The sequence below is a fragment of the Gallus gallus genome, chromosome 1 (genome assembly GCF_016699485.2).
Source record: "Gallus gallus isolate bGalGal1 chromosome 1, bGalGal1.mat.broiler.GRCg7b, whole genome shotgun sequence".
Taxonomy (NCBI): domain Eukaryota; kingdom Metazoa; phylum Chordata; class Aves; order Galliformes; family Phasianidae; genus Gallus; species Gallus gallus.
In genome coordinates, this window is record NC_052532.1 from 134,052,285 (window position 1) to 134,070,690 (window position 18,406).

Genomic DNA, 18,406 nt, shown 5'->3' on the forward strand with positions numbered 1-18,406 from the left:
TGTTTGTAATGTGCCAAGTTAATTACATGCCGTTAAAATAGATAAAAAGTTTCTAAAGGAGCATGTAATTTGCATGGCCCTCCACCAGATGTCCCAACTGCAAACCTTGCCGATCACGTTTATTTGCACACTGAGTGATTTTGTTACGAGGTGAGACAGAAGCAGGGAGCAGTGCCAAGAGTGGTACCTGCGGTGCCGCTGCTCTAGGGAGGCAGACAGGGTCTGAAGGAGGGAGAAGGCATGGAGCCTGTCCTGCCCATCTGATACTATTTACTTATGCTGCCCTTACTGCCTGAATGGTGCACACTGGGGATTTTTATGGTTATCAATGGGAAAAATGTCAAAGTGGCTGGAAAAATAATGCATCCTGAAAGCTCCTAACTCTTCAACAGAGTGATGCTGTGTCTGGGGTTTATCTGGGTCTGAGGAACCTGCAGAACTGGTATCTTCATATAAACTCCAGGTCCATCTGTCACACAAGGAGCAGTGAAGGTACGTTAGGGCTTTTAAAATGACCTCTAACAGGCAACTGAAGGAGCGGTGAGGAAGATGTGACTGTGGCTATGAGCAGTGGGAATCAACAGGTGTGAGTGTTGTGTGCTTTCTTTCACCCACTGTACGTTCTATCTGTAATAACAGATAGCTGCAGCCCTAGACGTGGGCTCTCCTGCCACTGAACATATGAAGATGTTGTGTTGCTTGCTGTCACTGTTGACTCTGGCATGCCCTTCTGCTGCTGATTATTTGGATGAGCCTAACCTGGGTAGTAGTTTGTTGCCTCACTATGAACATGACCATGCTGATGCTGTTGGCTCTTCACAAGACACGAGGCTACAGATTTTCACAGTGGACTACAACAATGTGCAGATTCCATATGAAGTCACTCTTTGGATACTCCTTGCTTCTCTTGCAAAAATAGGTAAGTGGAAATGGTATTTTGGATCCTCCCTTATTGGTAAGAATTTAAAAACATACCATGTAACCAAGTATCTTGCATATGCTTTTGTGCCAGGGACTATTTTTCTGTTCTATCCTGCAAAGAACAGGTCATTATTACGATAATGACAAACTTTCACCTCTCAGCGCTTACAAATCGTTGAAATAAGTATATGACTTCTAACTCTCATTTCTCTTGGGCTGTCTATGCTAATGAGTAGCAATGAACGTCCTTCTCACAGTGCTGTCCATCCTTTGTTCTAATATTTAAATTTCTTGTGATGAATGTTAAATATCACAAGACTTTACAATCTGACACAGCTATAGAAATCAGAAGAACAGCTGACTGAAACTTCAGCTGTACTTACTTTGGGAAGGAAGAAAGTAAGAACTCTTCTCATGTGAATAATAGGAAGCAATTTCCTATAAACCTTTGTTTTAAATTTTGTTGTTTAAAGTTGCTTGGAAAGTAACATCAGAGGAGGGAGATGAAGCCTGAATGGATATTGGTCATAGGAAAAGCAGCAAAAATGCCTATGGAATATACTCCAATACATCTGGCTTCTCCCGGGGCTCAGTGTACATCTCTGAAAGAAGAGAGACAACTCTTGGAGAAATAGGGATTGCAATTAATACAGAAAAAAGGGATCACCCTGTGTCTTATGCATCTATGTGGCTGGGTTTAAGTTGATTTTGGCTTTTTGGAACTAATGCAGCAATATGAAATAAATGAAGATGACTGCAGTAGTGAAGATCTACACATAAGTGTTTTTCCTGTTCTTTTGACGTTCAGTGGAATTTTCAGGCACTCCTACTGAATGGGTTGGTAAGCAGGATTGATAATTTCCTAGAGGCAGCCTGAAGATGTATATTTTTCATACTGTAGTTGCATAGTTGTTGAATATCATTGCCACTGACTGATTTTCTAGTTTCATAGTAGCTAATGTTCTCAATACGAGTCCTGCAAACAGATGCCTTCACTGCTAAAACAGTAATAATTTTTTTTCACAAATCAAATTTGTTGTTATCACATCAGCAGAGTGTGTTAGCAGTGAGTGTGCTGACTAATTTCATTATTTATTCTCCATAAAAACACCAGAAGTGCCATAAGGCACACCTACTCTGTATTCTGTTGTTGAGCAAGAAAGCACTTCAGAATTGCATGATGCCTCCCAAATAAACATATTTCTCTGCCAGGAATTTTCCATCAAAAATATATAAGTTGAAAAGTGCAGAGCTATTGACTTCAAATATACTTGGAAGAAATAATTAGTTTGAATAATCTGGCCTTCCAGGGAAGAAGAAGAATGTTTCATTTGTTTACTATTATCCTCTAATCTTCTTTTTGGATTTCCCAGTTTCAAAGTAGGAAACATTTCTAGACATTGGAAGGAAAAAGAATCCCTTTATTTGATAAAACTGATAGAAGTCTTGAACATGATTTAAAAATGAAATTTAAATTAATTAAATTTATTTTTAATTAAATTAATTAAAATGAGATGTGGTGTTATGATCATAGCATACTTTTTGGTAAAAATAGATGTATTTCCCAAATAAATAATATTACATTTCAGAAAACAATTTTTCTTTTCCCTTACTTTTGAACTTGAATAATTCACACATCACAAAAATGCAATCATGTCATTGGCTGCTAAGGTTATGGGGTGAAATTTGATCTTGCTTTAGGTATGAAAACAGACACACTGGTTTGCACAAAGAAGCACGGAGTGGCTGAGGTTGGAAGGTACCTCTGGAGGCCATCTGATCCAACCCTATTCAACATGGGCACCTAGAGCTAGATGACCATTTATGACTGTCTTTGTCTCATTCTCATTCTTGTAAATTCTGAACAACTCCTTAATTTTGAGATAAGGCTTCTCTCAGTCACAATATGACTCATTATACAATCCCCGATACAGCAACTGGATGAGCCAATATTAGAAGTTATCTCAGTGTTGGTATCAATATTCATGTCAAATGTGAAGAATTAGGTAAACACAGTAGCAGGGCATCAAAGTAGTTTGGAAGAGATTCATACCCATAACATTTATAGGTTAAATGTAGCCCTTTCTCTCTAAAATGTCCTGGCTGCATCTATATTTTAAAGTAAAGGCACACTGGGGCAGCAAGTTGTGTCCAACTATCCATACTGTGTCAGTATAGATGATCTCTTTCTGAACCTCTGCCCATGTCCAACAGCCTTCTCCCAGGCAGCTTCTAGGCAACCTATGGGTCAGGGTATGTTCTTGCAGGCAGATCAGATATGCCTGTTTGTTTTCTGGGGCAGAGGCTGTCTGAATGTAAGCTGAACCTTTCTGACTGGAAAACTCTTTGGACTGCTTCATTTGGTAGTGTAGACTGAACCTTTACTTTTAGCAAGGAAAAAACCTTCCCAGGATCCATTGTTTTCTATTATTTGGTGTCAGTAGTTCTTTCAACTCTGCTGAAACCACTGTGGGTTTTTTTTTCTTGGGTTTTTTTTTTTTTTCACTAAACTAACTCATAAAGTTCTTTACATAGTGCTGTTTACCTTACGTAGAAACCAGAACTCCCAGAAAAGCAAGGTCAGTCAGTTTGTACAAAGCATTATGTGCTCATGCTTTGATTTCTGGTGATAATCGAGCTGCTTTGTATTTTGTGGTGTTCATGAGTATTCACTTTCTCAGCCTATGGGTCATTTGGAGTCTGGGAAATTCTTCAGGGGGTTTCTGGAAGTGGAAGTTGATGAGCAGACCTTAGCATCTGAGCTATTTACTCCCTGCTCTCTTGGGCTTCTCCAGGTTCCTGGTCAGCCCAAATCCAGGATTGTTTCAGTTTGAAGGGAATGGTGCTTCTTGTGCATTTGCTTTTGTAATCCTAGGACTAGAACCTGACAATCAGAAGACAAAGTGTTTGAAGGCAGGCAAAAGAAGTCTGACTTCAGGCTAATTTAAATGTTTTATTAAAGGTTTCCATCTCTATCACCGATTACCAAGACTCATGCCTGAAAGCTGCATCCTGATTGCCACTGGAGCACTAGTTGGAGCGATCATCTTTGGTACTGACCACAAATCCCCACCGGTGATGAACACAAGTATTTACTTCTTGTATCTCCTTCCACCCATTGTGCTGGAAGAGGGTTATTTCATGCCAACTCGTCCATTCTTTGAAAACCTTGGGTCCATCTTGTGGTGGTCTGTGCTAGGATCTCTGCTGAACTCATTTGGGATTGGCCTCTCCCTCTATGGCATCTGCCAGATTGAAGCCTTTGGTCTGACTGACCTGAACTTGCTGCAGAACCTGCTCTTTGGCAGCATGATCTCAGCCGTGGATCCTGTGGCAGCTCTGGCAGTTTTTGAAGAAGCCTCTGTTAATGAGCAGCTTCACATGATGATTTTTGGAGAATCATTGCTAAATGATGGCATAACTGTGGTGAGTTTCTTTCCGTTCTTCATTTTCCTCTCCTAGGGCTCTTATTGCTTATAGGGTGATTGGATGCAGGCAACTTTGTGGAGATCTTTGATACATTATTATATGCATATTCTACTGGCAGCTCACAATTAATTTTGATGTATGTAAAAACTACATCTTGTATTAATTCTTTCAAAAACATTTTGTTTTCAAGCTGCTGGAAGAGATACTGCTTCTAGTTAGACATTAAGACAACACACCCTACTCTTGCATTCACTAAAGTGAATGGATAAGCGAAAGCAGATTTTGCTGATAGGAACACACTCAGTGTTGCGCAAGCAAATAAATAGAAAACTGTACTTAAGGACAGAGAGCAATGCAGGAGACCCTCCTGTGTCATATGCCATTGAGAGCACTCAGCAAAAAAATGGACAGTCTCTGGTAGCCTTGATCCCTTCCAGGAAATTCTCCCGAGACCTTAGACAAGAATTTCAGAAACCATGAATGACTTTGCATAACTCTGTTTCTGTCGATAAAATAATTGGCATCAAATAAGTATTCACCTTTCTTGAAAATCTTGTCCCAGGTACCCAAAACAGTGCTTTGGTTTCCATTTTTAAAAAAGAGGGTGTTTTTTTTTTTTTTTTTTTTTGTGTGTGGTTTGTTTGTTTTTGACAGAGCTCCTTTCTCTATTACTTTCCCCATTCTCCCTATGCTTTTACTGAAATGTGGAACAACTTGAAATTCTAGCTGTGGACTAGTAGAGCCCACATATTTTTCAAACAAGACATTTCAAGCAGGAAATTCATTAGACAGAAGCCAACAGGATTGTTCATGTGCTGAAAGTTAAGTGCAGCTTAAGGAGTTTTGCTAGATATGATCTTCACAGAATTTAAATCACAGGAATCTAAAACACATAAAAACTGTTGAGATACTGTTATACTTTAGGTACAAAAGACCCTGGACTTGTAAAAGCTATGGAGTTCACTGCTCAAAGGCTTCATGGGAGAAATACAGCTCATGAGTAATGTTTAATGGAAAAGGAATGAAATAATTTATTTCAGCCATAGCCCAGTGATCATAAATCCTTCATCTTGGTGAATCAGAGATATAGGGCGAAAGTAGAATTAAGGGACAAATGTTATTAACCTTGCATACATACTGCTTCTGTGTTACAGCTGTAACAATGCACAGTGCATCTATCACTGCCACCTGCCTTTTGGTTCCTTCCAGTGTAGGCTTCAGAAAGTATTATCTTTTCTTCATTCTGGAATAACTTGTTTAGTCTGTTGTCTGCCTGGCTCTCTACGCTGTCTTCCCTTGTTCCCATCTGTGTTTATGATGTGGGTCCAACTCATGATGTGAGCATTTATGTGAGCTTTCAGTCTGGATCCTGTTACAGTGTAAATCTATAGTGTAAGAAAGCCTCAAAAAACAGAGGTGTTTAGGTATTCTTACACAGTACAAAGTGTGTTGGCAAAAGAAACAAAAGAGATGACTCTCTACGTGACTGTGAGGTCCCTTTGCCCCATGCACCTTCTCGCTAGGTATCTTCTCAAAGCACCTACATTGCAATCCGTTTGTTGACTTCTCTGTTACATCTCGGTATCAGTCACCTCTCAAGACATTTTCTGGGCATTCACATTTCCAAAATCTCTACCAGGCCGTATGCTAGAGAAATCTAGACTATTTATCGTGTTGATGGAGCCCCAATAGATTGCTTTTTCCTCTTTGATACTCCACTTACTATTTTGAAATCTTTAAAACTGTTCTTACCTTACCATTTCCTCCTTGTTTCTCTCTTACCAGCTTTCTTTGAGTTAACTCAATGTGTCCAAAAGGCAGTATCACCTAGAAGAACTAAATATTTATTTTTTTTCTATTATTTAAATGCAAATATCCCTTGATTCTGTCTAGCCTGCTTATCAGCTATTTTCTCACTGGCAGGATAAGCAGGTATGATTTTTGCTGAACTATTATATCTGAGGCAACAATAGCTCTCCCTCTCCCATGTTGAGTTTAATACCTTAGTACACAAAATTCCTAAACTGCAGAATTTATGCAGAATGATTGAAGAGACTGGAACAAAAGGTGATAATTGCACCCTTTGAGCCCATTTATACCCTTTCTCATTCTCTTCACTAGAGCTGTCTGTCAGTGGAACAAGAAGACACAAGGTCCTGCTAATCATTTCTTTTCCCAGTATCTTCTCAGCAGACTTGTAGCATCAGAATAGTGTAAGGAGCAACAGGTTGGTCCCAGAGTAGGAGTTTCAAAGCCCTGAATGAAACAGTGATATTGGTAAATACAGCTCAAATGTCATTCAAGCTTGAACAAGTGAAAGACCCTGATTTTGCTGCAAAGGGTTTCAAGTTTCTGTAACTTTACTCCTGCATATGCCCCGTCCATTTCATCTTGACAGGAGCTGAGCATGCATGCATCAGAAAACTTTATATTTCCCCTGTCCATCTCTGAGGCTTGATTTCAGAAACCCTGAGAACACCTATGTACCATGCCATACTGAAAATGAAGCTGCAGAGACCATTTTCTCTAATAGTGTCCTCTCTTTGTATGCAGTCACAGAGCTGTTAAAAAAATCTCAATCATGACGGAGATCCGGTAAAAATAATTTCTGTTTGAATGAATTTAACTCTCTGATTTCTTTAGAAAGGATTTGGCCATTGGGTTTATGGATGTTAGGGAGGAGAATGGAAATGCTCTACCTGTTACTGAAGTTGACACATTGTGTTTAGAATAAAATAAAATTCAGGTGATCTAGAATAGGAAATGAAGTGTTTTCAAGGCTACCTATGTTGGTAGTTGAGGCAGTCACCTGAAAACCTTTGCTTCCACAGCTCCTGATGTGAGCACTGTGTGCAGTGTTTGAGTCATGTTGACCGCTGAAACAGCAGCTGGAGCACACTACCAAAAAAAAATAAAAAAAAGATAAATAAAAAAAAAGGAGATTATATTTCAGTAATTTTCATTTTTATGCCAATTCACTTACACAGATCCATTAGGAGGCAGAAAAAGAGAGACAAACTTAGAAAAAGTAATTTGCTGATAGTAACTTATGTTATTCAAAAGACTACACAGGCCAGTACCTTGGTATCATTTATAAAGAATTTCAAGTCTTAAGAAGAGGTTGAAGTCAACAATGAAGAGGGAACAGAAAGAGAATAGACTTTGTAATTAGATGCTGCATGGTAAGTACAGGACATTTTACTTACTGTGGGACACGAACTCTCTTTTCTTTACATATCACTGAAGAGCCTGCTTTCATACACAGATATAAGGAAAAATGAGGCTCTGAGTGCTTTGTTTGGGATGCTTTCATGAAATATTTTTTGTGCTTTGTCTGTCCTTCAGAAATATTATCAATGAGACTCCTGGAGAACAGCCTGTTTGACAGCTCAAGGTCATACACTCCCAGCAGCAATTTAAGATTGGATAGTAGCTGGGGAATAATTGCTATCCTAATGAGCTTGATTCTTCTATCTGAAAATATCTGCTTTAATCTTCTTAATAGTCTCCTGAAATTAACTGTATGAAAAAGAAAGAACAAAGAAGAACAGATAAGATCAATGATTTTCCTCTGTTTTGGGTTATGGAACTAATGCTCTGGTACAACAGCTACAGAGAACGGGTGTCTTTAGATGTTCCCAAAATTCTCTTGAAAACTGAAAGATGACTTCCATATACTAGATATTCCCTGTAAACAGGTCTGGCAGGACTTAATGGTAGCCAACTGTCAGCGGCTTCTAAGAACTTTTTATTACTACCCCATTCTTTCAATTTGTTTTTAAAAGATGGATGAAAGCAGAACATAATTGAGATTTTTCGTCATGAATTTCTGTAGGAGAGAATTATTAATAATACGAGCATGGTAAACTTATCTGATCTAAAGTACGTAAATGGAATTATCTTCTACTTCCTACTTTGAGGTTGTGAAGGAGGTTAAGTGGCATTAAATACGAAACACATGAGAGTAGAGAGACTGTAAACTTCCCCTTCCCAAACCAATGCTACATTAATACAAAACATGTAGGGATCAGTGCAGGTGGGGCAACTGAGTGTAGTTCTGAAAGAAAATTAAAAGTTAAGAGGTTTAGGGTCAGACCAGTGCCTCTTTCAGTCAGGCTGGGAAGGTGTCTTTTGGATATTCTTTATGTAAGTGCAGTTGTAACAGCCATTTACTCTGGACTATTCAGTGTCGATCAGCATTGACTACAATTATTGTATTAACAAGGCAATTCATTAAAACTTTGATTAACTAAGTGTTCTACTTTAACACCAATAACAGAACTGTAATAACTGTATTTATCTAGCTAGAGGCAATCTGAATCTGATTTTGCAATTAACTTCCCTTCCCTTCCCTTCCCTTCCCTTCCCTTCCCTTCCCTTCCCTTCCCTTCCCTTCCCTTCCCTTCCCTTCCCTTCCCTTCCCTTCCCTTCCCTTCCCTTCCCTTCCCTTCCCTTCCCTTCCCTTCCCTTCCCTTCCCTTCCCTTCCCTTCCCTTCCCTTCCCTTCCCTTCCCTTCCCTTCCCTTCCCTTCCCTTCCCTTCCCTTCCCTTCCCTTCCCTTCCCTTCCCTTCCCTTCCCTTCCCTTCCCTTCCTCCTGCTTCCTTTCCCATTGGAGATGTGATGTTAAGTGATTTTTATGTATCAAGCACTACTGAAGGACATTTGATATTTCAGAGTCCACCCAATGAAGTGTATTCGATTTACAGATCATACAGACCACCTAAACAGGATTTATGTATGAAGTGCATTTTGCAGTTTCTGCCCTGCCGTATCATAAATCAAAAAGAGAATGTGAGAGTGTATGTGGGCTTGGTAATGTACCCAGCTGGGCTTTGAACATTTGCTACAAAAATGAAAAAAGCATGAGCATTTTTCAACTACATTAATTACATTTGATCCCTGAGAGTTTTAGTCTTTTTACATCACCATTGACCTACTCTCCTTTTTTTTTTTTTTTTTTTTGCCATTTTCAGAACACTTGGAAAACACCTACTTTGGGATGTGTTATGAGCCACCTGAGATTTCAAATATTACTTTGCTGATCTGCCCAAAGCAATATCTGGCACACATATGTACATAGATATATGTATCAAATGAGTAAGTCTGCAAGCTTCAGAAAGACTCCTGACTGCTGTCTTCTCATTTTGCACACAGGTGTTATACAACATCTTCATCGCCTTCACCCAAATGCACAGGTACGAAGAGATTGAATCCATTGATATCCTCGCTGGCTTTGCTCGCTTCTTCGTTGTGGGACTGGGTGGCATGCTTTTCGGCATTGTCTTCGGATTTGTTTCAGCCCTCATGACTCGATTCACCCACAACGTCTCTGCTATCGAACCCCTGCTGGTCTTCATGTTCAGCTACCTGTCATACTTGTGTGCTGAAATCCTTTACATCTCGGGCATCATGGCGTGAGTATCCCTTATGCCTTTTCAGGTGCTCTCTTGGGGAAAGGGGCAATGTTTCATGGAAATGGTTTACTTGAGATTGAAGTAATACTAATATCAGCATTTTCAGCCTGTGGCCTACAAATTGTCAGTAAACAGCTTCTAAGCAGTCTATAAGTACAGTGATAATTAGAACAAGCAAGCCTACACTCAGGGTAGGCAGAGATGTGCTACTGAGGAGTAGATATCTGTGCTGACAATTTTTTTTTATTCTTTTGCCCACTGGAAAAAAAATCCTGCAAACTGCGAATATGATGTCTGGTGTTGTCACCAGTTGACAGCTCTCTGTTCCTCAGGGCATGAGGGAACAGTCTACCTCTGGTAGAACCAGTTCAGTGAGAAGATGGTTTGGTAATAGTCTTGCGTATGTGCCTTTACTGCTAAGCATTCAACACTGGATAACAATAGCGATGAAAAGTAATGAGAGTGGAAATATAAAAACTTAAGAATGTCAGGGTTATTGCTCTTGTGTACAGTTGTGAAAATCATTTCTGACATGATTTATTGCAAATACACTAGGTTTGAGTAGCATTACTGGAAGAAAAGAAAGGAATATGTGGTAAAAGTGAGAGACGTTAGGGTAAAACTGCTGGTAAGGAGATTCAAAAGATTCTGCACCTAACAACTCTTCAGAAGAGAGAAGTGTAAAGAGAAGGTCACTTGGCAAGGCGGCAAAACCTGTAGGTAGTGCTGTGAGATGCTATAGAGCTCAGTGATTGGCTAGTGGGTGGCTTTGAGCTCATATGCCAGTGGAGCCTGTGTAGATTTTAGTGCTCTTGTAGGAGAGGAATCCCCAGAAAGATGCTTCCTTTTTCTGGGGACAAACCAGTTGACAAAGGTAATAAATAAAATATGTGGCTGTTGAGACAGTTACATCTGCTCATTTCTACCTGTCAAACTCAGGTTTGGTTAGCTTCAGAGAACAACTGGCTTTGTACTAACTCTGGGAAGCAGGACTAGAATATTAACAGTATTAAACAAGTATTTAGATAGGAAATGATTTTATCTGAGCTATTAGACAAAGGAGTTGAATCTTAGGCTTTGTTTTGTGTCTCCAATTCCTTTGCTCTAAGGTATCTGGTGACTTGAGATGAGAACAGTTAGACCTACTACATAATGAGCACTAATACCACATGGCCCCTTTCCTACCTGCGCTGCCCAGAATACTGCTTCCTTGCCTATTCATTACACTATACTACATAGCTCTTTATTCTCTTACTTCTAATTTTCATTAGGGCACTGAAATTATTAGTAATAAAAAATGTTAATATAATTGGGATTTATTATTCTTACTGCTTCATTAAGGAAATTATTGCTTGTTTTAGGGATGGGAACTTATTGTCACCTTTCTAAATTATTGAGGAATTCATTCATTTTTCACTTGTATCATGAAAGTCAATTATGTGTGTGTCTCTGATAGTCAACAGTATTAAAATTTAATGCCTAATGGCATTGTCTTAGAATGTCCTTGGACCTGCTCAGTTCTACCAGAATACCCTTGAGATTTCTTCAGTAGGAATTGAAAGAACAGAAACTTGATGAAGGCTTATTTAATGAGCAGTCAATGTTCTCTGAATTTAGAAGTTTGAAAAAATATAATCACAAGAAGCCCCCAGAGACTAAATAATATCAACAGAAACTAGATAGATGATGGAATATGTTATTAGCCTAACACTGAATCTATCTAATTATCTACAACTGTGGAAAACGAAAGGAGATAAAGAGGAAACTGTATTTAGTAGTGTTGCTTGAAGACTACTGTTCAAGATGAATATGACAAGTATCTGCATTGGATCATGGCTGATACCTCTGAAGCTGGCTCTAGCTTGATTAACAAGGACTAAAGAGGTGGAAAAATATTCCTTTCCTTCCTTAAGAGCATTTTCCACACCCTGGTTAGCTAAAAGGAGTGAAGGACATATCTGTAGGGTAATTAATTTTTCCCCTGCTGTGCAGCAGTGGACTTCTATGGGAGGAGAATTTCTGAAGCTTGCCCTGGTCCTGCTGATCTGCCTGCCAGCTGGCAAGGACCCACTGGAATCTTTGATCCCTGCATAGAACTACAGCCACGTTCTCCCAGCAGCACCTCAAGGCAAAGATCACTCAGAGGCAGGTTATGTCCCTCTAATTAATACATCCACAGCCTGGTACAAAATTGACTGCCCTTTGTTTGAGACTCAAATATTTGATGCTTGGTGGTTGTGCGTTATGCATTCAGAATAAAAAGGACTTTGAACGGGAATGTGATATCCTCATTTCCCCTCAAGGGAGGCTGACTGATTTGCTTCCTTTTTCCTGTATAGAAAATGGATTCGTAAAGCTGAATTAAATTCTTTTACTTAACTGAAATAGGTAGAATTATTGAAGAAGTAAGAAGTAACTATGCTACAGTATACTATGAAGGTTAAAGTTGGCTAGTGAAGAGTATAAATGAAGTCTGGAGCTGTTTTAAGAACAAACAAACAAAAAAACAACAAAATCGGTTGGTGGCTGATCTCTGATGTTTTACCTCCCACAGGATGACAGCATGTGCAGTGACTATGAAAAAATACGTGGAAGAGAATGTTTGCCAGAATTCCTACACGACAATAAAATACTTCATGAAGATGTTGAGCAGTGTCAGCGAGACCTTGATCTTTGTTTTCATGGGAGTATCTACAGTGGGGAAAAATCATGAGTGGAACTGGGCCTTCATTTGCTTCACTCTGCTTTTCTGCCTCATTTGGCGAACACTGAGTAAGTCAGCTTTTGCGGACAACCTGGTCTGCATCTCTGAGAGAAACCTTTTGGTGCAAAGGTATGTTAGAAAAGCCTGTGCAGACTGGTATAACCGGTTTAATAATGAATTTACCAGGAATGCATTACAAACAGCTTCATTTCACAAATCCACACATACAGAAAAAGAAGGAAAAACATCAAACAAATCCTAATGCCAGTTTTCAAGCACAGACTATATGATTAGGTAAGAGCAGAAAATGTTAAGCAAAATTGAAACATTGCCATGATTCCATCTATATAGAAGCAGACAGCTTAGTGAGTGGGCTTCATAATGTTTTCACTGCATTCTGTAATTAACTTACTAATTACAGAATTTGTACAATGTACATTAGCACAATTCTGATCCTGGGTCCATAACACTAACGGACCAGAGCTAGGAATGCCTGAGGAATTTAAAAAGACAAAAGGTGAAAGCAATTGATAGATGACTGGACTACATATAATTCTTTTCTTGTGCAAGATAGAGGCCACCTGAGCACACTGCTGGCTTGTGTTCAGCCAGTTGCCGACCATCACCCCCAGGTCCTTTTCTTCCAGGAAGACTTTCAGCCACACTTCCTCAAGACGATACCACTGCACAAGGTTGTGATCCACTCTATAATAAAGATCCTCACAAGTCATTTTGGACACTCTGAGGTTTTAAACCACTAGAAAATAGTGCCTATGAAATTATTCAATTTCTACACACAGTATTTTCCCGTTCCTACAAAGGTCTCCTACTTTCTCATCTATGAGACTATGATTCCTCGAGCATGGGCAGAGGATTTCCTAGACGATGTCACAATAGCTGTGGGAAACCATTTCTCATCTTCTCCTGATGACCAGGATGGGCCAGCAGAAATTTTGAAAAGCTGAGAAAGACAGAATGGGAAGACAAGGAGGATGAACTGTGCTCTTTGTAAAGGTACAGGTTGAATGCATGGAGCTTTCTCTTGGCAAAGGCTCTGAGGAGCCAACAGAGAGTATGTGCATAATAATCGGAGGACCAGTGATTCAGAGAGACCAGTACACCTGATGTTTTAATAGCTGCCTACTGCAGATCTTCTGATCTAGAAAAGGAGACGGGCAGAGCATTGCTTATGCACTGGAGAAAGCATTATAGACCCTGATATTCATGGGAGACTTTAACTATGCCAGTATCTGTTAGGAGGGCGATAAGGCTATCCAGGAGTTTTCTGAAAAATGTTGAAGAAAATTTCTTGATACAGTTGTCAATGAAACAACCATGAAATATGCTTTGTCTTTTCTTCTACTCGCATAGAAGGAAGGAACATCTGAAGATGTGAAGATCAAGGGCAGCTCTGACTGCAGTGATCGTGAGACTGTGAAGGATAAAATACTGAGAGACGTGAGCTAGCAGACAAACATCAGGATGACGGCTAACCGTATCCTGGATTGCATCAAGATAACTGTGACCAGCAGGTCGAGGGAGGTGATTCTGCATCTCTACTCTGCTCTCATGAGAACCCACTTGGAGTACTATGTCCAGTTCTGGTCCCCCAGCACAAGAAAGACATGAAGCTGTTGGAGTGGGTCCAGAGGAGGGTCACGAAGATGACCAGAAGGCTGGAGCATCTCCTCTACAGCAACAGGCTGAAAGAATTGGGGCTCTTCAGACTGGAGAAGAGAAGGCTCTGGGAGGACTTTATAGCAGCTTCGCAGTACCTGAAGGGGGCCTACAGGAAAGCTGGGGAGGGACTTATTATAAGGGAATGTGGCAACAGGACAAGGGAAAATGGTTTTAAACTGGAAGAGGGTAGATTTAGACTAGATATTAAGAATGAATTCTTTTCTATGAGGGTGGTGAGACACTGGAACCTGTTGCCCAGGGAGGCTGTGAATGTGTTCAAGGCTAGGCTGGATGGGGCTTTGAGCAACCTGGTCTAGTGGGAGGTGTCCCTGCCTATAGCACAGTCCTAGAATAGATGATCCTAAGGGTCCCTTCCAACTTAAACCATTCTGTGATTCTATTATTCTGTGATTCTAGTGACATCCCTCAGGGTTCACTGGAGGTATCAAGATAGCTTTCATTAATGTCTTGGAGGATGGAATGGAGTGCACACTCAGTGAGTTTGCAGCTGACATCAAGCTGAGGGGAGTAGTCAATATAATGGATGGTAAGGCTAGTATTCAATGAGAACTGAACAGACTGGGAAAAAGGGCTGAAAGACTGCTCAAAAACTCAGAAAAAGCGAATGTAGGGGTTGGCATCTTGGTTGCAATAACTCTATGTACTAACACAGGCTAGAAGTAGCTTTGCAGAGAAGGAACTCACTAGGTAGACAGCAGGCTGAACAAAAGTCTTAAGTGTGCCTTTTTGGAAAAGGGAGACAACTGCATCCTGCATTTTACTAGCAAGTGTGTAGCCAGTAGTTCCAAGGAAGAGTTTCTTCCTCTCTGTTCAGCAATGGTAAGAGTATCTGCTGTGTCTGGAATGCTGTGCTCAGTTTTGGACTCCCCATTAAAGAGGTCAAGGAGTAAGTGCACTGGAGGCTGCCAAAGTGGTGAGCACTGGACATACAAGAAGAGTATGAGAGAGGTGGCTCTGCTCAGCCTGAAAAAGAGGTAGCATGGAGTAGACCCTACTGATATCTACAAGTACTCAGTCAGAGGACAGAGAGATGATGAAGCCAGACTTCATAGAGGTGCACCCCAATAGGATAAGAGGCAACAGACACAAGCTGAAACACTGAAAACTTTAAATGGAGAGTAGGAACTCATTTCTTAATGTAAGAGTGCTCCATTGTTGTAAATACAGCACAGCTCCCAGTCCTTGAGTGCGTTCAAGACTTGATTGGAACTCTGAACAGCATGACCTGATTAGATGCTCTTTGAGCAGGAGTTTGAACTAAATGACCTTCAAAGTTCCTTTCCAACGTACAGTCCCCTGAGTCTGGTACCAACTAAGTGTTAGCACTGAGGAACTGACGTTCAGATGACATTTCGTAGAACCCGAAGTAGTTCATTCCTATGTCAAACAGAATAACAAAGCAGGAAGAAATATTGGTTTGACCCTCAAAGTTGATAGAATTCAAGATCTTTGAAATTCAAGACCTGGAGGAAAGCATTTAACTAGAGGAAAACGAGGAAGGCCTGTGGAGATTTAAAAATATGCATGAGAACAGCTCTGTTACATAGTGATTACATAAGTAGTCAGCAACAGAGGTGATATGACTCTTGTGGGTTGGCAGCAAGAAGGCAGTAACTATTAAATATTTTCTTGCTAATTTTGGACAAATCATAGTCTGTGAGTTTTTAAAGGCTTAATTTTGGAGTCCATATAGGAATATCCTTCAGATAAAGACAGAAAAATTGCTTTTGTAGTACAAAAGTCGCTTTTCTGCCACATGTTCGTTTATCTCTCAGACACCTAGGTGAGTGCTAGACTTTTCCTGAGGAAGGCCAAAATATTTATCTTGAACTTGCTTGCTAAAATGATTGCATCATTTTCTCTGTAGCTTGAATAAGGTAAAAAGAAATGGTCCAAAGGTGACATCTCCATAACATAGTTTCAGTCTAGCATAGTGCTTATCTGTCCAGTATTCAACATTTATTTCTGCAATGTAACAGTTTACACAAAATCACGAGATGCATGTGTCTTATAATAAAGAAGATTAAGAGAAATTCAAGCAATTGACTAAATGTACTCTATAAAGCAAAAACTGCAGTCCTTACACTGCCACAGAATGTCTGATTAACTTTTGATTAACAGGGAAATAAAAGCTAAGAAATAAACAGAATTACAGAGACAATAAACTGGAGGATTCAAAATTAAAATGCTATTACTTTCTGCCTTTCAGTAAACTTGTCCACAGGACATGTTAATAAATAACTGTTCAAACACTTTGGGCAGATCATGTGCAGAAAGCAGGAAACACTGCAAGGGAAAGCACAGGAAAAAATGTTTTCTAGTGGTTTACCTCTTTTCCAGAACATTTCAGAGAACTATGCAACATAGATATAGGAAGTAAATCTTTTCCCCTAATCTCACTTCAAAGCCCATACGTACATTTAAAACTTGAAGCAGTTAGTAAATATACTCCTTTTCTAAGATATTTTTTCACGTAAGGCAGATTCAGCAGTTGGTCAAAGAGAACTTAAAAGAACCAAAAATCAAAAGAAATGTCTGTCAACAGCTGCCTCGGACAAGATGTCTTTCTGCTTTAAATATTGTCTTTTCCTGCTTGCCTAATAATAATGCTTTTTGTTTGTTTGTTTGTTATGTTGTTGTTTGTTTTTTGGCCTTTTTAGGTGTATTTGCCCTCTTCTACATTAGTAACAAGTTCCGAACATACCCATTGACCTTCAAAGACCAACTCATTATTTCCTACAGTGGTCTTCGAGGAGCCAGCAGCTTTTCTCTTGCGTTCTTGCTTCCAGGGAAACTCTTCCCCAGAAAAAAATTGTTCATTACTGCTACACTTGTAGTTATATATTTTACCGTGTTTATCCAGGTAACTGTATTTCTTAGTGAGTTGCTTTCACATAACCAAAGTGACTAGGTTATTCCACTTGGCTTATAGTGCCCTGCAAAGAGGAACTGGATCTTTTGGATGTCCCATGGTCTTTATTTCCCCATACAAAGATCTCAGATACTTCAGGGTGTCCATGAAACTCTACACACTGGTGGTTAGGCACTTAGATCCCATCAGAATGTTTCAGTAAACCAGTTTTGTTTCTGTATCCACTTTTTAAATGCCAGATTCTCTAGTAGTGCAGTAGGGAATTGGGAGCAGCTGAAAATGGTTTCAACATTAAAAAAATAATAATCTTGAAAATATTGAAGTAAAAAGTTTCAAGATTGTAGGGACCTCACAAAGACAATGTTTTTATTCAAGTGAAGTTTTTTTTTTTTTTTTTGTGATATTTGACAAAGAGTCAGTTACCTTACGTAATTAAAATGCCTTGATAAATACAATCTTGAATAAAAAACAGCCATATATATATGCCCCTGATTACTCTAAGAGACAAATTTTCTGATTAAAATGAAATCAATTTACTTGTTTTTCTCTCTCTCTCTCTTTTTTTTTTTTTTTTTTTTTTGAAAGTTTATTAACATTTTAACATTTCAACACATTTTTCCAAATGCAGGGAATCACAATTGGGCCATTGGTCAGATATCTGGATGTTAAAAAGACCAACAAAAAGGAGTCCATCAATGAAGAAATTCACATGCGAGTAAGTTTTTGATATCAGTAGCTGGTATCCTAAAAAGAAGAAGAGAAAGGGTGTTTTAACACTGGATGCATTTTAGAACATTTGGAGGAAATCCTAGGCATAATATTTAAAACATGATTATTCATTTGAACCTACAGTAACTTTCAGATTTGTACCATAACAGTCACAGCATAGCAGGTCTCTTACATCTGGATACCGTGACTGCAGTAGGAAAGACACGTAAAAGTAGAACTGATAAAATGCACTTATCATCCTTTCCGGCTAAATTTGTCAGATACCTTCGTTGTCATCTTTTGATTGATTATAAATTCCCTGACACCTTAAAAGTCTTTAATAAAGTATTACCAAACTGAAATGTGTTGAACCATTGGTCTGCAAATTTCACTCCAAATGATTCTGAATAATGGTCTTCTTCCCTTTCAAACATTTGCTTTAGCGCTCAAGTTACCAATATGCAAAATAGAAAACTACTCAAACTGACAATAGCACCAAACAAAATACAAGTACATACTTTCCTTTTCACAGTAAGGAATATACCCAAAATGAACAGAAACGTTGTGTCTTAAATCCATTCAAGGACATTGGAAAAATCAGAAAATCTCAACTGATTTGAACTTGAGGTGAACTTAATTCTTGCTCTTTCAGCCTTT

The 18,406-nt window shown here is 39.3% G+C and overlaps 1 protein-coding gene across 2 annotated transcripts in view; it reads left to right on the forward strand.

Moving 5' to 3' along the window:
- The first annotated feature begins 143 nt into the window (after positions 1–143).
- The window catches only part of SLC9A4 (solute carrier family 9 member A4), a 34,581-nt gene continuing 16,318 nt past the window's right edge, over positions 144–18,406 (forward strand). The window contains 7 exon segments of one of the 2 annotated variants that reach the window (NM_001397855.1): positions 144–492; positions 640–919; positions 3,884–4,347; positions 9,505–9,764; positions 12,319–12,536; positions 16,830–17,032; positions 17,670–17,756. In NM_001397855.1, coding sequence (NP_001384784.1) covers positions 658–919; positions 3,884–4,347; positions 9,505–9,764; positions 12,319–12,536; positions 16,830–17,032; positions 17,670–17,756 — 1,494 coding nt within the window. In that variant the 5' untranslated portion in view covers positions 144–492; positions 640–657. 2 annotated transcript variants of the gene reach the window in all.